At 34.6% G+C, this 20,560-nt stretch overlaps 4 protein-coding genes across 4 annotated transcripts; 3 read left to right on the top strand and 1 right to left on the bottom strand.

Annotated features, from left to right (window-relative positions):
- The first annotated feature begins 416 nt into the window (after positions 1-416).
- LOC127744088 (uncharacterized) lies at positions 417-6,419 on the top strand. The gene is made up of 14 exons (XM_052256360.1): positions 417-588; positions 884-1,006; positions 1,131-1,264; positions 1,576-1,614; positions 1,689-1,781; positions 1,919-2,035; positions 2,646-2,741; positions 3,452-3,565; positions 3,938-3,991; positions 4,119-4,166; positions 4,576-4,726; positions 5,051-5,216; positions 5,626-5,695; positions 6,022-6,419. Exons 2-14 carry the CDS (start codon positions 928-930, stop codon positions 6,268-6,270), a joined length of 1,410 nt encoding a protein of 469 aa, XP_052112320.1. The 5' UTR covers positions 417-588; positions 884-927; the 3' UTR covers positions 6,271-6,419.
- A 635-nt stretch (positions 6,420-7,054) lies between these two features.
- On the top strand, positions 7,055-8,789 carry LOC107461982 (cyclin-U1-1). Its single transcript, XM_016080536.3, has 2 exons — positions 7,055-7,645; positions 8,335-8,789. The coding sequence occupies exons 1-2, from the start codon at positions 7,236-7,238 to the stop codon at positions 8,672-8,674; spliced, it is 750 nt and encodes a 249-aa protein (XP_015936022.1). The 5' UTR covers positions 7,055-7,235; the 3' UTR covers positions 8,675-8,789.
- A 1,863-nt stretch (positions 8,790-10,652) lies between these two features.
- LOC127744167 (peroxisome biogenesis protein 22-like) lies at positions 10,653-14,554 on the top strand. The gene is made up of 8 exons (XM_052256448.1): positions 10,653-11,078; positions 11,774-12,010; positions 12,170-12,217; positions 12,724-12,780; positions 12,872-12,973; positions 13,454-13,519; positions 13,798-13,899; positions 13,989-14,554. Exons 1-8 carry the CDS (start codon positions 10,962-10,964, stop codon positions 14,091-14,093), a joined length of 834 nt encoding a protein of 277 aa, XP_052112408.1. The 5' UTR covers positions 10,653-10,961; the 3' UTR covers positions 14,094-14,554.
- Positions 14,555-18,010: 3,456 nt separating this feature from the next.
- LOC127744114 (uncharacterized) lies at positions 18,011-19,164 on the bottom strand. Its single transcript, XM_052256385.1, has 3 exons — positions 18,935-19,164; positions 18,553-18,841; positions 18,011-18,454 (listed from the first exon to the last, which is right to left on the bottom strand). The coding sequence occupies exons 1-3, from the start codon at positions 19,162-19,164 to the stop codon at positions 18,011-18,013; spliced, it is 963 nt and encodes a 320-aa protein (XP_052112345.1).
- Positions 19,165-20,560: the final 1,396 nt, after the last annotated feature.

Raw genomic sequence — 20,560 nt, 5'->3', positions numbered from 1 at the left:
TGGAGGTTTAGAGAGTATTAGAGATATAACCATTAGTGTTACATTTTTCCATCAGCTAAAACTTTTGGGATGAATGGTATCATGACATAGTATTATAGAGCTTTAGATTCGAAAGATCAAAAATTCGATCTTTGGTGAACCCGAAAATCAGTTTAATCTTTTGGGAAGATGTATATTATCTTAGTACTCGGATAGTTATCATAAATAGTATGAAAGATGTTCATTTTGTAATTCATATAGCCCATTGTACACATTATACAAATAAGTTATTGTCTCCCTTGGCGGGACTCATATATTTGTGGGTTGTGGATAACTTGTTTTAATTTTGTGAAAATTGAGGGGTGGGGTGTCAATTAGCATAAGTAGGCTTGGGAAATTGCCGAAGAGGTCCCCTTAAAAGTGAAATTAGCAAAGTGGGTTTTGCTGCAGCAAGAGTAATGTGCAAAATTGTGCATGGCCTTTACTCATTTCTTCTGATTCTCTTCAAAACTCAGAATCGTGCTCCATCACCATCATGATGTGAGATCCCTTATTCACACACACTCCACGCAAAATTCATCTTCACATCAACGCCGATTGTTCGATTAGGTTCGTTGTCTACTCTTTACGCCACTTTCTCTCTCTTTCTCTCTCTAAAGCTTCATAGATCTGCTTAATTCATCATTTTTCAACGCACACAACACCGGCTTAAATTTTTATCTTTAATGTATAAGGTCTTTTTGTTTGTTTGTTAATAGTTTCTGAAATCTTACAATGTTAGCTCCTATATGATATGTAATGAGCATGCTGATAATCCCCTATTTACTGATAATTATGTTGATAATCCTCTATTTGCTGATAATTATGTTGTTTTCTTTACTCAATTTTCTCTGCATGCTGGCAGGTTATTGGCGGAATTAGTGCATAGCGGATTGAACTTTTTCATCTATGTTTGGAGGACTTGCTGTTCCTGCTAATAGTCCGCATTTGAGGAAATCTGGGAGCAGAGCTGTTGTCTCTGATCTTGGTAACTGATCTTATTCTTTTAGTAGCATATATGCTGCTTTTTTTTTTCCCTTAACTTTTCATTGTGTACGTATTTTCTACTTTAGCTTTGGTCCTGTACAACTTACATAGTTTGTTTTAACCAGATGAGCATGAGGTGGAAAATGGTGCTGAGGAAGGTTTCTTGTATTCTGGGGAGGTGAACGATTCCAAGGGTGGCGTGGCACCAATTAGTGCCTCTGGGATAATGCCCTCGCCTATTTTCCTGTGGAGATTCAAGGTTTTTATACCTTGTCATACTTTTGAAGATAATACCATTTATATCATGTATTGGTGACGTCGTTCTCAACAAATTCGAACTTGTTTGACTCACTGATGGAATGCTTACATTTCATTCTTGTGGTTTTACTGTTGTATTTGAATTTGATGCTTTCGAAGATAGAAGAATAATTGTAAATGTGAGCTGCAATTCTGGCTCTATCCCTATTGCATGCCACTTTCTACTGCTTTTCTTCATTCCCTCCACCTGCCCCCTCTCTCTGCTCTGGTTCTTTTACTCTTTTGTAGAATCTGATTGAGATGGATTTCCAGGTATTCTTGTTCCTTGTTTGGGCGTTCATCTGTTGCAAGGTCTGTATCTCCTATTCCACTGAACTTAATGACTTAGTATTGCCACAATCTTATTGGACATTGTGAAATTGCAGATTGGATGGGATTCTGTCATGAGAATGAGTGCTGACAAGCGGGATCTGTTTCTATATGAGGCATTTTTGTATTTTAACCCGCTTCTTCTTGCGGTTAGTTTTCCTCTCTACTAGAGTCTGTTTATCCATGAGCATATCTGCATCTGGGTTTGAGAGAATTAAATGATATTTTAATTTTTTATTTGCATCCTTTGTTGTATCAATGTGTTCATCTTATTTTTGCAATGCAGGCTTTAATGGTTTGGCTTTGGGGAATCAACTTATGGTTTTTTGCTCAGGCTGGTGTCAATTATGCAAGAATATTTGATCTCGATCAAAATTACCTTACTCACAGAGAAATATGGAAGGTAACATCTACCATCACTTTGACCTATGCGGTGTTTTGCAAATGGATTAATTTTTTGCAGTGTTGCAATGGCAATAGAAATGTGAGTGGACTGATTTGGACTGCTGCCATTTCTGTTCCAATATATGGTTTGCTTTGGAATGGATTTGTACTTCCTTTATTATCAGTTCTACTTTTATTATCCATAGTATAAGTAGAGATAAACAAAGAAACAGAGCAAATATGAATTCTTTTCAGGTTTTGAATAATCATCCTTCCCATTTGTCTGGGAACGAATAATTATTCTTTGTGGGATAAAGCCATGGAATTTAATGATGTTTAATATTTTTAGCAGACTAAGGAATAAAGGAACCTTTATTCCACTGGAGTACATGTAGAAATCGAATGATTATTCTGTGATATGTGTACTAAATGTGCTATTATTCATTTTTCATTTAATGAATCTTTGCATTAGTTTTTGGTGCCTTGCCTTCAGTGTGACTATGTAAAACAATTGCCATCTTTTCATGGTTTTCATTTTACACAGTTTCTTTCCTTTCTTCAGTGGACTTTCTAAGTTTTGTTTGTCTTGACTCTTGAATGCTTGACTGGTTTGTTGTTCACTGTTGCAGTGTGCCACATGGATGACGATTATTGTTCCAACCAGTATGACGGCATATATTTATCTTTATTCTCATGGAGAAGTTTCATATGCTGCCTCACAACCAGTGTAATAGATGCATCCACTCTTACTAGTTCTTCTTTCTCAGTTTAGACCTTTAAGATTGTCTGTTCAGCATTTCAACATTATATTTAAATTGTCTGTTATCCTTTTCAAGTGTTCGGTTTCATTGACAAAAAGCCAATAAGTTTGAAGCACCAGTCCAAGAATTGCACCACATTAGCTTCAAATCATCTTTGGGAATGAGTACTGCTCATGTTACTGGGATGCGGTCGCAGAGGTGCTCTGCAGACTGCATCTTGTTAATTAGAGTATCAATTTAAAAAGTTGCATAATGTTATCATGCTGAGATGGGAGTCGGAGTTGATCTTTTTGGTATTCAATGATGTCCTCAGTTCAAACTCAATGCAGTGGGTGAACGGGTAATTAGAGACGGGAAGGGAGACAATTTATTGGTTTTTCTTACTACGAAAAATACTCTGGCATATTTTGATGGATGAACATGTTTTTCCTATGGATACTTGACAACTTTATTAATCTGGATTTCTTGTCGGAGATAAGTGTTATATCTGTTCATATCACATTATCATCAGTGAAAATTATAGTTAGTATGACTTTGATGATTTTATGAAGTTAATACATATAATTTTTTTTTTTACTAATTTATTTATGATTGGCAAATATTTAATTCCATTTCCTGCTTTTTTTTTTTCAGTTGTTGCAAGAGTTCTAAGTTTTCCTTGTACTTCTGTTCAGGTGCTCCTATATGCTGGTGTTGTATTGTTGTTGATATTCCCCTTTGATATCTTTTATTTTTCAACTCGATATTACTTCTTAAGGACATGCTGGCATATAGTTTTCCCATTGCAGGCAAGTTTGCTCTTAATTGGATATATTGTTTTAATAAGTTCATGATGGGTGCCTGTTGTCAATCAATAACATTGTCAGTTACACAAAATACACTATTATGTGGACAAGGTAAAAGTAAAAAACCCTTGAAGAGGCATTGCCACATTGGTTTGAAACTTGTCCTCTCCTTCCTCAGAGATACTTGGGAACTATTGGTGTTAAGCTTTAGAAAATTATATATTTTTTTCTTTCTTTTTTTTTAGATTCTTAGGAATTTCATACGTGAGCCTGAACTTTAGCAAACTTCATATTATTCCTTAACCAATTTTTTATTTTATATTTTGTTGGAACTATGTTTGAATATATGATATTTTTGTATTTTCATGTAAACAGGCAATATCATTCTCTGATTTCTTCTTGGCTGATATTTTCACTTCCATGGCAAAGGTCTGCTTTGCTTTTGAAGATATGTTTCTCTAGGAAATTTAGAATCAACATATTTGTTATCTAAATTTTGGTTTCTAACTTTTTATTAATTCAGTCCTTCATTTATTTAGATTATGATTTTATGCAGGTTTTTTCTGATCTGGAGCGTTCTGTATGTAGGATGGTACATCGGCAGGTTTGGTTCTGATTGGTTGATGTTAATGCCTTTTACTATTTAGAGTTAACTTTTTTGTGATTTTATGTAACTTATGGGTCTCCTATTTTGATTATGGCAGAATGTTGTCAAGTTTATGCATATGATTTATATATATACACATATATATAGCACTGAAGTCATGGAACAAGTTTCCTTGATTTTGTTCAAAATATTCTTGAGAAAAAAACCAGCACTGTGGACTCTATATAATATTGATATTTGTAATTTGTCTACAGATTTAAGCATTCTTACCATTCTCCTTTTCCATAGAGCTTGTTCATTAACAGTTAAAATTTTTAGTTTCTAGACTTGTATCTTTTGTTCTTGGCTCTCAAGATGCTTGATTGACTTCTCTAATTAGGGGATCCATTTTCCAAAACCCTTGTAGGTTGCCACAATTGCTTGGTTGGAAGCTGATTCTGTGTGTGGCAGTCACTCTGTTGCAATCCCTTTAGTGCTTGTCTTGCCTTATCTTTTCCGTCTAAACCAATGTCTCCGTCAGTACAAAGATACCGGGGAGAAAACTTGTCTTTTGAATGGTAAGAGCTATTTATTGCCTTAAATCGTGCTGCCATTTTGTTTCCTATTCAGAACTTTTTTTAGTTATCAATTGTTGGTCTAAATTTTGCAGGTTTAGGAAATTAATGTAATACATTATTCTTCTATCTTGGGCTTGTAATATGTTAAGAATATTGGTTTTAATGTTGGAGTCCTTTATACTGCTTTAGTTAATCATATTCTTTTGTTTGTAATTTAACTGCTGGTTTTCTACGTTCTTTCTTTTACTGATTGAGTTCTTTATTCATTAATGATCAACCCATCATGTTTTCAACTCATCTTTTGTCTTTTGGTTATGGTTTCAGCTTTAAAATATTCAACCGCAGTGCCAGTTATCTTTCTCTCGGCCCTTAAATATCACGTCTTCCCTGATAAGTGGACAAACTTTTATAGGCCTCTCTGGCTTCTGTCAAGTGTTGTGAACTCATCGTACTCTTTCTACTGGGATGTGAATAGAGATTGGGACCTAAGGTTTGCCTAATATTTGTTTACCATGCATCTCTAAAACATAGATAGAGACTGGGAAATCTTTAGGAAAATATGAGATGAACTTGCATTGTAATTAAGTCTCTGTAATCTCTCAAAGATAGAATGAAAAACAGAACACAAATGAAAAGAAAAAAGAAAGATAGACACTGCAGCATTTCTAGGGGCCCCAAAGCCCCACCTTCTGTGACAAATTATTAATTCTCTACTACAATTCATCCTTTCTTTTTTCCTTGCGTCTCACACCCCTTCCCCATGCCACAAAAGCAAGGCTGTTACGGTCAAAACTGGAAAACATTATTTTTCTTCCCAGAAGTATAACTAGTATTTCATTTCTAAGCGGATGAGTGTCTTGTGACATGCTTTTTGATAAATTTTTCTTTTTCTTTCCCAGTGGCCTCACTCGAATATTCAAGTTCAGCAAGCCACATACACTCTCACATCTATTACATGGAAGGAGATGGGTAAGGATTATTTATGTGCTCGAGTTCCCTAGTTTTCTTTCCCTTCCAAGAATGGACCATTTATGTGAAAATTTTCAAGAACACTTCTCTTTTCACAGTTCTTAGCAATGTGAAGAAAAAGATGGAACTTGAAAAGGGTCTTATGGATGCTATTATTAAGTTTATTAACATTATATTGTTAATGTGATTTTGATTTATTGTTGAATGTGTGAAGACCAACTTGATAAAACAAAAAAGAGAACAATTTAGAACTGACAAAAGAAAAAGAGCAATATCTTCCTAAGAATCTGAAGTTGTTTATAACATTGTATTACTTGGGATCACAGGTTTACTTTTGGGTAATTGGAAGCAACCTAGTCCTTCGTTGCACGTGGACATACAAGCTTTCTGCACATCTTCGCCATAATTACCTGACAGTGTTCACCATTGCAGCCTTAGAAATTTTCCGCCGCTTCCAGTGGGTCTTTTTCCGTGTCGAAAATGAGTTGAGCAAGATGAATGCCAAATCACACGTACAGGTCACAGACATCTCAAACGAGGAAGAGAAATTGCTTCATTCCAACCACAATGTATAGGCTAGAGAGCATTTTGATGCTTTTGGTAGTATCATTTTCAAGGTATATTTTGTCGTTAGGGGATCTCCATTCCATTTTGTTGTTTCAATGGCCTCCCCACACTTACAAAATGTCATTCTTTATTCGCAGAAGAAAAACAGTTTATTCAATTATTAAAGTGTTCATTATTAGCAAATTCTTTCTATAACAATTTCATTAGGATCCTAGCAAGCATGCCTTTGGGCTGATGAAAAAAGAAAAAAATAGGGTCCGAGATATCATAGAGTAATGGGGATACTCACTTTGCACGATATTCATCCCTTTACCTTTGAAAAAAGATACTCTAGAGTGAAGAGATTGGTAACCGTAAACCGTAAAATAGAAACAAACCTTAAAACACGATAAAATTATTAGCCCCTATGGATTGAAGGATGGCTGCGTGGCTCATCCTTTACCAGTTCTACCTAGTACCAACATTAGCACAACATGATCATGCCCCTTTTTTGGCATTTGGCAACTATTTCACCATTGTGTACGAGCTGAAAGCAATGCTGATATCTAATTGCTTGAACTTCAATGAAACCAGAGACCCTCAATAGAGACCTAGTATCTGAATTGTTGGGGAGATGGACCTCCATTTAGTTGCAATACGAATCAAGCCAACCTAGTTGATGTTGCCAGTCTGTATATTCTTAGGCATGGCTTGTTTTTATTCCTAAGACAAAGTCACCACATACATAGGAGTGGGACCCCCTTGAAGAATAATATTTAGCTTCAATTTTGAACAGACACAGATCCTAATTCCTAACTTCCAATCACAACCTTCTAAAATTAGTTAGAGACATAGCCACACACGTCAATTATCCATAGAGAGAGTGGTTCCTCCAAGCCACAACTTGAAGAGTTGGAGTTATCACCATCCTAGTCTTTAGCCACTCAAATAGCAACCATATGAACCCATGAGCAAGTGAATCTACATGGCCTAAATGTTAACAGGGGGCGAATACTCAAACCACAGCCGGCAGCTTCAGCCGGAGACATGCCAGACCGAGCTAAACCTGCCCAGAGTACTGTGCGTCCTGTCTTCGACGTTAGAGAAGCTGGTGGCTCGAAACGAAAAGCTGGTGCATGAACTGAGCCAGGAGGTAGATGGCTCCATAAGAATAGGGAAGAGCTTGAATGCATTCCATGGTGTAAGGGCCCCAAGCATAAGCATACCAAAGTACTTAGAGAGGATATACAAGTACACTAATTGCAGCCCTTCTTGTTTTGTGGTTGGCTATGTCTACATTGATAGGCTCACACACCTGCACCCTGATTCTCTTGTTATATCCTTGAACATCCACAGATTGCTAGTTACCAGTGTCATGATTGCTTCCAAGATGCTCGATGATGAGTGAGTCCTTACAATACCTCCTTTTGTTTTTGGATGAATTCAGTAAGTTCATGGTTTCAAAGAGCAATACTACATAACTAAAGAAAAAACATTTCATCAGAATTTTCGATAGAAATCATGGTGGTTGCTAGATAAGTATATCACGTCATTATGACAACTAAACTTTTTTACAAGGCTTTTTGCTCGTCTTGATTAGTTTTATATAATAGTAATATCCCAAATCGGCCTCTAAAATTTTTAGTCGGACACTTTAGTTCTTGACAAATTTTAATTACCAAATTAATCCCCAAGTTTTTATTTCGTCAGACAAATCAGTTTCATATAAAGAGATTGATATAAGAATTTTAAAAAAATTTGAAGACTCTTATGTCTTTATTATAATGGTATGGACCGATTTGTCTATTTTTTACTAAATTTTGACTCGAAAATTGATTTGTCTAATAAAACAAAAAAATTAGGGACTGATTTAGTGACTAAATAAATTTGTTGACTATTAAATTATCTGACTAAAAACTCCATAGAACTAATTTGTGATATTACTCTATAATTTAACTTGTTATATATAGCTTTTACACGTACATGACTCCTTCAATTCAACAATATACATAACTTGTCTTCGTTATTATTCACTAATCTTTGTTGTGCTTTATTATTCATTGCTTTCCTTTATTTGTTCCCCTGAATTTCAGGCATTACAACAATGCAGTATATGCAAGAGTAGGAGGAGTAAGCAATGCAGAATTAAACAAGCTTGAATTGGAGCTACTCTTTCTCTTGGATTTTGGAGTGATGGTAAGCTCAAGAGTATTTGAGAGCTATTGCTTGCACTTGGAGAAAGAGATGGTGGTCAATGGCACTGGCCTCATCAAGGTTGAAAGGGCATTGGCATCACCAAAGGCTATGCTAATGGATGAACATGACCATAACCATCTTAACCATGAGCCTGAAATATTAGTTGAAGATAACAACAACAGCAACCAAAGTTCTCCTCTACCTCAAATTCTGGATAGTGAACTCACTTTTTCTTAGCTAATTTTTTGGTCTCATGGTGTAATAATTATTGGATTATTCATCATGGTTTGAATACAACCGAGTCTATAATTTTTTTTCTTTCTATAAAAAAATCAGAAGTTGATTCAAAGAACTCTTGAATTATAAGTGATGAGTTTGATTATAATACACTAACAGTGTAAACTAATCAAAACCTGCCATTACGCATCTTTCTTTTTGAAGTAAGCATTATTGCAGTTTGATTCTTGACTATTTTATTTTAATACGATTCTTCTGTTAAAAAATTCGTTAAATAGTTACAAAATTAATTTTGTAGCGATTTTATTTGTAATTTATGAGATTTTAAATCCTCAAAAATCTCACAAATTATTAATAAATTTATTTTTAAAAATTTGTTTCACCAATAGTAGTTAAGTAAAGAAAAATTATAGATAAAAATCCTGCAAAAAAAAAATAATTACAATACGAAAACCTTTAAAAAAAATAGCATCAAACAAGAAATAAGAGAAAAAAAAAACGTTAATGTTGATGAGATCAGTATTGACGATGATGATAGAAGAGAAGATAACAATGATGATAAATAATAGTTATACAATAAAAATAATTGAGTTAAAAGTGATAATGATGAGGATGAAAAAAATAACAATAGTTGATTCTATTATTAAGAAGAACTTTGCAAAATTTTAAAACCTCTACAATACTAATAAAAAAATCTTTTGGCGACTTTGAATTTGATGTGAAATTTGTCAAAATTTCTTTTTAAGATAAGTATTAAATATTTAAAATTTATTTATTTTTATATTTTTAAATTAAATATTAATTTTAATATTTTTTAATAAATTAAGCAACTGAACAAAAATACATATGGATAAAAGTAAAAGTATTTAAAAAAAAAACTCATTGAATTTATACATGTTTTAAAAGATTAAAGAATTATATAAAATTTATCAAAATTGATAAGTACAATAAAATTTAGATTTGTAATAAATTAATTTTTAATTTATCAAAATTGATAAGTATAATAAAAAAATAAAAGGTTATTTTATTTTATTTTTGTTTGATTTGCTTGTTTTGTAGGTTAAAAGAAAAAAATATTCAGAACTGTGTAATAGATGAGTAGATGACCATATACAAAGCATCTCAGATCTCAGCATCTCACGCTAATTAAATTAAAGTTTTCAAAATAAAATAAAATAAAAAATAATTTGAGAGATAATGAAAAGGCTTTTCAGGAGATATCGTGTAGAATTTATTTTTTGCACAAATAATTTAAGAAACTAGTAGAAGAAAAATGGTAGTTGGTTCTATCTTGGGAAACAAACCCCCTTATCTTTTATAAACTAACTGATTTTTTATCAAGAAGAGGAAAACTTGACCAAGATAACCTTCAGCTTTCATTTTATTTTTACTAGTAGAAGTGATGTGCAGTCAGGATCATCTGTTAACAGTTTAGACTTTAGACTTTAGAGTGTTTCTAACGGAAAATAAAAAAAATTATGGTGACAAAAAAATTAACTATTAAATTAATTATTATATATTTTGTATAATATATATTATTTAATTTATAATTTGTAATATATATTTTATATTTTATATTGATTTAAAATGTTTAAGTTGAAATAGTAATTTCCTAAAGAGTTAAAATTTTGTAATAACATGAAACTTGCATATTATTTGTTTCCATACCTAGATATACATACAAATAGTATTTAGAAATAAAAATTCGTGCACATTTTTTCATTTATCATTATACATAATGCTGCCACTTTTTAAAAAGTGGAAAATTAAATCTAATATCTAACTACAACTTACACATACTAATTAAGTATAGGTGAATGCTATAATATCTATAATGTGGTGTTTATTTACTAAAAAGAATTAAAAATTATTATTTTATTTAAAATATATAAAAATAAATAATTTTTAAAAAATTAAAATTTACTAAAAAAAATAAATTAGACAATATTTAAACAAATTCATAGACACCATAAAATTGACCTTTTAAGTATATAGAATTTAGGGGATTTTGATAAAATTAACAAAAGAGAACTGACAGTGTTATCATAACTCTCTTTTTGCGTGTTGGGTTTGGAACATTCGTTTGGTTCGTTGATTTCTTCCATTCCTTCACAGAATCAATCCAGAGTTCCAGACAGAGCGATCAATGGAGTGAAGTTGTTGTTGGAGGGGATGATGAACGAGTTAAACCCTCTGTGTCTCTGAAGAGTGACCCTTGGAACTTGCAATTTTGAAGAAAAGGAATCTAGTGTGGTTTGTGAGATTAAGAAGAACAAAGATTATAGACATGGCAACGGGTGAAGGTGACACCCCAAAACAAGAGCTTTTCCACCTTATCAAACGCTTCGGTGCTTATGTCACTCTCAAGATCTCCAACCTCTTCTCCATCTCCCTCCACAACCTCGTACCTCTCCTTCTCTCTCTCTCATGCTTTTAATTTTCAATGAGCTTATTCAATTGGATCTGATATGAATTATGATGCAAAACCTTATCTTTTTGTCGATTGTGGTTTGCCCTATTTGAACTTCTTTGTTGCTGTTCACTGTTCGGTTTCCATTTTTTGTTGCGTTTTTATTTGCTTATTGTTGATTGGGGGTCCGGGATAGTGTAGTTCTGAGCTGAATTTCTGAAAGTTTCTATCTTTTTGGTAAAATTCATCTGGGTTTTTGCAAGTTGCGACCTTTGGAAAAGGTGAAGAGTGGGTTGCTTTTACCTGACTCAAGTGAGCTGGAACTTAGCTTAGCTATGATTATTTGGGTTAATTTAATCAACTAAGCTTAATTTAATGCTGGATGTGGCCCTCTGTACAAAGGATAAGTTTGTATGCTCAGGTTTGTTGTCTAAATAGGCCCAAGAAAGGGGGAGAAAAGAAGGAGGAAGAAAGTGATTTAACCATACATCATAAGTGGTCTCTTGTAAAGATTGTTTGTTTTGGTGCTTGAAAAAAAAAATTACTGTCAGGATGGTAATGATGACTTTTATCTGCTACTACTTATCCCTTCCGGTGAAGATATGTGCTTTAGTAGTTCAAAGTAATGAAGTATTGTTTCTGTCTTTGTTTCAAAGCTTTAATCCTCATTAAACTATACTTGGTGTTAGGATTCACGCTCTATTGGGGCTGTAGCTGGTCTTGCTGTTGCCATTGTTTTTACATGGAGGATGTTGAGATCACCTTCTGGATCTCAACGCAGGCAACAAAAACGGCAAGGTGCTTCATCTAGTAATTCTGGAGTTGGTGCACATTCTAATGCCTCGGTAGCTCCTCCTGAAGTTTGTTCACCCTCAGATGATTCAAGGGCACAAAATGTTGTCGATGAGTTCTTTCAGCCAGTCAAGGTAAAATACTTTCATGGCTTTCCCCCCTTTTCTTCAGTGTCAAGGTCAGGCAATGCATGTGTTGTTTTGGATTAATAAAAGGGAAGCAGGTTTGCATTTGGTAGTTTTTTGTGTTATTGGTAATTCTAAGCTCTTTGTTTTTCCCTTCCTAATTTTCAGCCAACTTTGGGGCAGATAGTTAGACAGAAATTAAGTGAAGGAAGAAAGGTAATTATATACTCCCTCTGATTTCTTCTGTGAACATGATCTGTGTTTCACGCAGTTTTTTCTTGCTATGGTCTTCTAGAAATTAGCGTCTCCTTTGATGGTAAAAGATTTCTATCTGGAGTGAACTGATTGTTAACAATCCAGTTAGTAAGTAAAAATTCATCAATTTAATGCATTATAAATTAAATTGATATTGGAGATTAAGGTGTAAATGAAACCATTAAACTAAGGCTATTTATTGGTCTACTTTCAGGTTCAAGCTCAGTAGATTTTATATGTTACTTCTCTTTTTCTGGTCTATATTGATAGATGGTGCAGATACTTGTATTCTTTTTCTCGTGGAAACTTGAATAAGTTGTTTGCATTCATATCTTTGTGCAACATAAGTAGTGAAAAAATGGAATTAAGATGTTTGATGACAAAGGGAACATTTCTTACAAGTTTGAGTTGTTACATGTGATTTTGATCAATGTTTACTGACTTTTATGGCCACTATGTGTACATAGGTAACTTGTCGACTTCTTGGAGTGATCCTTGAGGAAAGTAGTCCAGAGGAGCTTCAGGTGATGAGCTTGTCCTGTGTGATGATTTTTTCCTTTCTAAGAAATGAATGTGAATAAAGAAACCAATGTGGTTCATCTTGTTTGTTGGCAGAAACAAGCAACTGTGAAGTCCTCTGTGCTGGAAGTGTTGTTGGAAATAACAAAATTTTGCGATTTATATCTCATGGAACTAGTTTTGGATGATGAAAGCGAGGTGTGTAATTTGTTAGATTATATCATTTACTCTTCACATCTTATCTGATGAGCTTAATGGAACTAATGAGCAATATTTCACATCATATGCTGCAAATTCACTATCTTCCAACTTTATCAAACTAATTTATAAACTGAATGATTTAGAACTAAGATATGTATATCTGCTTGAGGCAAAAACTTCTAGACGAGGATTCAATGCTTGAGGGTCGCTGTTGTTACTTGTTTGTGAGACATTTGACACACATACACACAAACATAGATATATAATCTCGCTCTGACCCTTTGTCCAGCTTATCCTTCACACCACATAATGTTTACTGTTAAGTTATCACCATCTTGCAATTGCTAGCTGAACTTGCTGAGTGGTGTTGATATTAAGTTGGCACAAACTAAAATTGCTTGCAACTGTATTGCCTCTATTTTGGTAACTGCGTTGTTCAAAATAATTTACGCTTTTAAGCCTGGTTTATTTATGCAGAAGAGAGTACTTGTTGCATTAGAAGAAGCTGGGGTATTCACTTCTGGTGGTTTGGTTAAGGACAAGGTATGTGAATATGCACCAGTTGTTACACCATAAAATGTATTCACTTCGCTGCATATTACTTTAGTGTTCCTTTTAAGAGTTTTTCAGTGTCTCTTTATATCTTCTTGATCATTATTGGTACTGGAACGATCAAGAAAAGGGATTGACTTAAATGTTGAAAAGTAAAATTGTATCAAAGACTCTTGAATGCGCATATCATGAATGCGGTAAATATCCACTGCTTGCCAGCTACTTTTTCTTCTGTGCTTACTGATAACCTTTATGATACCTATATGCAGGTTCTCTTCTGTAGCACAGAAAATGGACGATCATCGTTTGTTCGGCAATTGGAACCGGATTGGCATATTGACACGAATCCAGAAATCATCAATCAGCTAGCTGTAAGTTCCTTATATATTCAACAACTCAAAGTTCATATCCTAATGTTAAATTCAATACGGTATCTAATGATGAAAAAATTATGTTGCAGAGGTTTATCAAGTATCAACTTCATGTATCGCCCTCTAGGACCGAACGAACAGCAGCCAATGTGTTCAGTGCTCCTTCCCTGGAACAGTTCTTTGGATCCATATAAGACTCAAACCTCCACAAATCAAATGTTTTTTATGAATTTCTACTAGTTTCTTCCTCTATGAATTGTGGATTCCACCTTCACCACACTTTACTTTTTTTCTCAGCTGTTTTAGTTGTTTGAGAAATAGGTTATATGATGTTGTTATTCGAGCTTAATATGGGTTATCACCCTGCATAGGTGAAAAGACATGCAATGTATGTGCAATGATGCTTTAAGGAAGAAGTATCATTTTCTTTCTTTTTCTCTCCTTTGGTTTAAAGTTAGTGCATTAGATTGACAACTTCTGTTAGATATTTGTATTTGATAATCATAGTTACATGATAATATGATATGCCCTCATGGTCATGGACAAGCTAGATGGTTACACTCCTAACTTCAAGAGGCCATGGGGAACTTCATTGACACTATTTTTGTAGTATTTTGTAATGTGCTACAAGATTTAAGATATAGCATTTGATAAATACTCAAGCTAATCCATATTTAGGGCAAATCACGTAAATAAACCAATTGAAGTACAAAATTATATGGATCTTTTGAAACAAAAAACGTTACGAGCATACCTTCATACTAGATTCGAACTACTAGGTATATGGAGCATACTTTCATACACAATTTTATGTAAATCGAACTAAGTAGATTCGAATTACTAGGTATATGTATAAATGGAATGCATTAAATTCGATTTAAAAGGAAATGAAATTCACCCATAGTAAATGAAAACCATTAGTTTCGAATTACACAAATGGTATTGCCCATAGTAATTTGAATTGGGCTATAGTAAATTGAATGGAGTTATTTCAATTTACTTGAACGAATGCTAGTGGTAAATCGAATCCACTAGCTTCGATTTAGTGTATATATACCTATATAAAGAATTCGAATTCACTTGGTTCGAATTATATCTCACCAAACCTCCTCCCTCCTCCCCTCCAACCTCATTCCAGAGAAAGTTTGCACCAAAAGAATCGTAAGATTCAAACTGAGAAAATGGAAGACGACGCGGATTGTATCTATCGGTTAGACGACGGTCGCCCATATTGCTGGTTCATCCATGAAGAGGTTAGTTTTCGAAATTAAATATCTTTAAAAAATAAATAATAGTTTGTGATGTTAAATCGCTTAGAATTCATTATATGCGCTATTGAGATTTTTAAACTACAAATGGTAGTTAGAATAGTGATTTAGTGGTTTGTTAGAATTTTAAAAGTACAAATACAAGGTGGAATAGTAATAAACAATGCTTAGTTAAAGTAGTGATTTACTATATTAGAAGTTTTTTAGGAGTTTAGATAAATTTAATTTAAGTTTCAAATGTTAGATTAAATAGACAATAGAAGTTTGATAAGAATTTAAATTAGTTTAATTTTTTTAAATTTAATTTAATTCCTAAATGTTAGGTTAACGTGCTAATAATTTAGTTTATTTTTAATTTATTTAAAATTTAGTTTGGGTTGTTTAAATTTTTTATTAATTTAATTTAGTTTAATTTATTTGAAGTTAATGTAATTTAATCCTTAAGTGTTAGAGCTTAAATTAATATAATTTAATTTAGTTTAATTTTATACTTTACGTATTGAATATCAGATTAATTATGTACAGTTAGAATTTAATTTAATTTGTTTAATGAAATTTAATTATATTATTGACGTTAGGTTATCTATATCCCGGGTTGCAACATAATTTACATTAAAGTTTGTTTTTAGTAGAGTTATTTGCTTTAGGTAATTTTTTATATAACTTGTATATGATTTTGTTGAAAAGGGTATGCATTACTTAATTGTCTTTTGGTGAATTGATTTGTTAATTATGATGGTTCTAAAAGAATTTTTTTTATCGTGGTGCAGCCACATCGATTTATCACCAGCATGAGGAGGCAGTATGGTATGCCCCTAGACGACAGAGTCATACCGTACTTGTAGATGGCAGGCTTAGCCCATATCGCAAGGTTCAATGACCACTGGTTTATGTTGGATGAGCCGCTGGTCAGTGCATTTGTTAAGCGGTGGCGGCTCGAGACTCATACCTTCCACATGTCATTCGAAGAGTGTACGATTACACTTCAGGATGTTGCATACCATTTAGGTCTTCCCATCGATGGACAGTATGTCAGCGGGTGCTTGACAGACTTCAAGCAGTTTATTGATGGCAGGCGACCTGCATGGGATTGATTCCAAGAGTTGTTGGGTGTGTTGCCTCTGGTGGACTGCATCGACAAGTTCATTGTGAAATGCACTTGGATGCAAGAGACATTCAGTCACCTTCCTCACAACGCAGACGAGGAGACCGTCAGGAGGTATGCGAGGATGTACATCACGGTGTTATTATCAACCCAGCTCTTCAGTGACAAGTCCGGTACACACATACATATCCGGTGGCTACTGTACGTAGCGATATTGGAATACATGGTGATCCGCCGCTCTATCGTGGTTATACCAGTGCTTGTGCCGTGTGCCCAACAGGAATGTGGTTAAGTTGGCTGGTCCATTACAGCTCCTCCAGTCATGGATCTTTTGGTGGTTCTCGGATTTCAAATCCGATGGGTTTGACGCCTTTGATTGGCCGTTGGCGACGAGATAATCACTGTTAATCATTGTCTTGTTTAATAATATATATTACAGATTATTGCCGTTGTTCATAACATGTATTGGGTCTCAGGTGGTCCAGTTATCAGCCAACTGAGTGAGAAGGGGCCTAGAGTCGCACAGTGGAGGCTCGTGATAGATTTACTCCGGCCAAGGGATGTAAGTGTTACCATTGAAGCATTCATTGTTGGTGTTTCTTTAAACTACTTACTGGATGTAAATTGACTTGCAATATTTTTCATTCTTTACTAGTTCACATAGATGTCATATAGTGCATCGGAGGTTGTTCAGGTATTTTCACCCGAGATCTTGGATCCCCCACATATGGCACCATGGAGGGTTGTCACGGAATTGATTTACTTTGTTGTGATAGAATGGCATCAGATAGATAGAGCTACCACAACTTGGTGGAGTATAGTATCGTCTATTGCTTACACTCGACATTGATTTTCTGATGACGAAGGATGGCAGAGGCGGCGACCGATGGTTTTTGGACACTCTACAGAGTTGGCACGTACATTGGACCAGGAAGCCGACCATGTGCTACGATAAAGCAACAATTAAGCGTAATACAATAAACAATTGATAAAGCAACACAATAAAGAAAACACTAAACTCCACTAGCTGCTCCAGAACCCCCAGTGCCTCCTCCCTGTGGACAACTCTGCCTAGTATGACCAGGCTGTCTGCATAGCCCGCACCGATTTGGTCGATTCAGATTGACCTCGTTCATACTAGTGTGAATTCTAGTGCTCCTCAGACGACCTTCAGATGCACGTCTCTTACTGGGACCAGGGATGACTGTTGGACCATCTTACGGTGGCCAGAAGCCTTCTAAAATCGGAAATTGAATCTCATCCTGTAGACATTAAACACCGTGCTGAGGCGATATACCTCGTGGACATAAGTTGCCTAACTCACGCGGAAATATGCACAACAAGCAATTACATGGCGACATGGTTAGTGAAGTGCTTGAAAGTAGTCGCAATCGCAAGTCCAATCTCTCAACGAGACTTTGTAAGTACCAAGTGAGAAATTACCTGTTGAAGTAGTCTCAACCACGTTAAACTCTGAATTATCCCTATCATATAGTGTCACTGTGAAATGTCTCGATGCCTTTAGTATTGCCTCCATTGCCTTCACAAGTGACAGACTAAATTGCTAACTTGTCCCTAACTGTGCCTCAACCTCTCTTTCCTTGCGAACAAAGAGCTCTACCAATCTCCTATTAGTGGACTTTACCAAGGAATAAACTGGAAGATTCCTAACACCCTTGAGCACTAAATTAACACACTCAGAAATATTTGTAGTCATATTACGACCCTCATCCCAGTGCTAAGTCCACTTGTCATACTCCATCATGTTGGCCCAGTCACACATTGTTAGGTCTTCAGTTCGGAGGATGTCAAACCAATAATCAAAATCGACCTCAATCTTCGCATAAGCAGCGTTGACTAAAAGCCTCATGGCATCCTTTCCCTTGAAACTCAACGTGAAATTCGCTGCAACGTGCTTAATACGGAATGCACGATAAGCAGCAGGTGGAACCCATCCACCATCAAGTACCTCCAATGCGGCCTTGATCCCATTGTTCCTATCAGAGATCACGAGAATGCTCTGCTGAGGAGTCATGTGTTGCAGTAAGTGAGACAAGAAAAAAGACCATGACTCCGCATTTTCACCCCCCACTAGGAAAAAAGCAATATGAACGGTATTAGAATTTCCATCGTGAGCTATCGCAACCAGCAAAGTTTTCCATATTTTCCGTACAAATGGGTCCTGTCAATACTGGCCAATGGCTTACAATACTTGAATGTCTCAATGCACGATGGAAATGGCAAAAAAAGACAGTAAAAAAACGCTGACTCCCCATCAACCTGGTCTCCAACTTGCATAGGACTCGTCTTCAGAACTTCAATACTGCCTGGCATCATTATTTTCACACTGAGCACCCATCTTGGCAACTCATTGTAGGCCTCCTCCCAATTCCCATATTTTTGCACAACGGCCTTTTGCTTAGCCAACCACACCCTTCTGTACGTAAGTCTGAACCCAAAATGTGCCTCCGTCGCATTCTGCAGAACCTTGATTGACACAGCCGCATCAGCTTTGATCATAGGAAGGATGAAAGCAAATATCACATGATAGTCAAGCTTCCTGTGATCACTGGAGATCAAGGTGGCCAAACATGTATGAGGTCCGTTATACCGTCTGACCTCTCAGATACCCTTCTGCCGTCGTAGAGTGATCCAAATCAACCGTCTGCAACTATTTCCAAACTCCTTACACTTGTCGTAGTACGTATCATGGTCCGATTCCATCACTTTGTACTCAACCCTATGGTAGATGCTATAAGTCTTCACACATAAGACGACTTCCTCTTTATTCTGAAACTGTTGACCGACTTGGAACTCAGTTAGACTTGCGGTGTCCTGTGAATCTCTATCGCCAAAATCAGATTCTACATCCGGTAACCTCTCTAGTCTCATCGCATCCAAGTCTAGAGTAGAAAAGTGTGGCGAGTATTGCTAAGTTCTCGAGCTCGATGCTCCACTAGCCCCAACAGAAATACTCCTCCCTAAGACATCTTCCACCGCATCCGATTCTCCAACTATCCCAGAAATCAGAATCATAACAGGAGTATTCATGTTAGCACCTAGTTCTGCAATCTCATCATGGTGTAGATCAACTGCAAAAGATGGTGTAGAAACTCTAATAAAGACACTCAATGGATCCTTGTCAGTAAATTTTATACCCGATCATATTTTCTTTTTTAATCGTGCTTTTGTAATGTACAAGAACTAGAAAATTCTTTTCACTGGTCATGATGAATTTACCTCAATTCAACACTCTAATCCTATTTATATAGCACACGCTTTTTAAATAAATCGAATTAAATCAAATTCGATTGAATCAATATACATTACTTTTTTAATAAATGGACGCTAATAACTTCGATTTATCATTTTTTTTTGCCTAGTGTAAATCGAGTCATATAAATTTGAATTACATGCAATCACATACAATGTAAATCAAATTATATTACATGTATTAAAGTCTTTTAACATAATTCAAATCATACCCTAAACTATAGTAAATCGAATTAGGTTATTTTAATTTATATACAATAAATATAAATCGAAATAAATTGCTTTGATTTATATAAAATTAAAGTACGCACGTAACGTTTTTTATTTTAAGAGATTTATATAATTTTTTCCTCCAATTAGTTTCTTTATGTGATTTGCCGATATTTACCTTGTTCGAAGTTTAGCTAATTCATATATATATAATTGTGTTTTTTTTTAAGTAGGGGTGTTCAAATCCAAATCGATCTAAATTAAACCGCTCATCCAATTCAAAATCGAAACCGATTAAAATCGCACTAATTTGGATCTGATTGGATTTTATTTTTTACAAACCGTTGGATCGAATCGGATTTCAGATCTACTTTTCAAAACCGATCCAATCCAATCCAAACCGCACAATGTACTATAATATTATTATTTTTTATTATATTTTATAATTATACTTATAACATGTTTAATTTATTATACATTTTTATATTATTTATGTATTATTATTATTTAATAAATAGTTTATGTTCAAAATATTATTTATTATTTATTTTAACTAATCTATAATTTTATTTCTATGTTATGTTATCGTTGGCTTTTTAAGATATTGTTGAGACTTGTTATGTCATTGTTAATTATTTAAAATTTGATGTTAAGATTTGTTATATATATTTAATTTTTTTAATTTACAAAACCGTAAATCCAATCCAATTCAAACCGCTTGAAATTGGATCGGACCAGATCAGATTTTTTTAAAAACATCATCCAATCTAAACCACACCGCAAGTAAAATTAGTGTTTGGATCGG

The sequence above is a fragment of the Arachis duranensis genome, unplaced genomic scaffold (assembly GCF_000817695.3).
Source record: "Arachis duranensis cultivar V14167 unplaced genomic scaffold, aradu.V14167.gnm2.J7QH unplaced_Scaffold_232525, whole genome shotgun sequence".
In the NCBI taxonomy this organism is placed as follows: domain Eukaryota; kingdom Viridiplantae; phylum Streptophyta; class Magnoliopsida; order Fabales; family Fabaceae; genus Arachis; species Arachis duranensis.
This window is presented reverse-complemented; position numbering and strand designations above follow the sequence as displayed.

Coding starts and splice junctions, on each gene's coding strand:
- LOC127744167 (XM_052256448.1), top strand. CDS start 10,962: ATGGCAACGGGTGAAGGTGACACCCCAAAACAAGAGCTTTTCCACCTT. Junction 11,079..11,773: donor CCATCTCCCTCCACAACCTC/GTACCTCTCCTT, acceptor ACTTGGTGTTAG/GATTCACGCTCTATTGGGGC. Junction 12,011..12,169: donor AGTTCTTTCAGCCAGTCAAG/GTAAAATACTTT, acceptor CCTAATTTTCAG/CCAACTTTGGGGCAGATAGT.
- LOC127744114 (XM_052256385.1), bottom strand. CDS start 19,164: ATGAGACTAGAGAGGTTACCGGATGTAGAATCTGATTTTGGCGATAGA. Junction 18,842..18,934: donor TTTGGAAATAGTTGCAGACG/GTTGATTTGGAT, acceptor CTTGATCTCCAG/TGATCACAGGAAGCTTGACT. Junction 18,455..18,552: donor CTATGCAAGTTGGAGACCAG/GTTGATGGGGAG, acceptor CAGTATTGACAG/GACCCATTTGTACGGAAAAT.
- LOC107461982 (XM_016080536.3), top strand. CDS start 7,236: ATGTTAACAGGGGGCGAATACTCAAACCACAGCCGGCAGCTTCAGCCG. Junction 7,646..8,334: donor TCCAAGATGCTCGATGATGA/GTGAGTCCTTAC, acceptor CCTGAATTTCAG/GCATTACAACAATGCAGTAT.
- LOC127744088 (XM_052256360.1), top strand. CDS start 928: ATGTTTGGAGGACTTGCTGTTCCTGCTAATAGTCCGCATTTGAGGAAA. Junction 1,615..1,688: donor GGGCGTTCATCTGTTGCAAG/GTCTGTATCTCC, acceptor GTGAAATTGCAG/ATTGGATGGGATTCTGTCAT. Junction 3,566..3,937: donor ATATAGTTTTCCCATTGCAG/GCAAGTTTGCTC, acceptor TCATGTAAACAG/GCAATATCATTCTCTGATTT.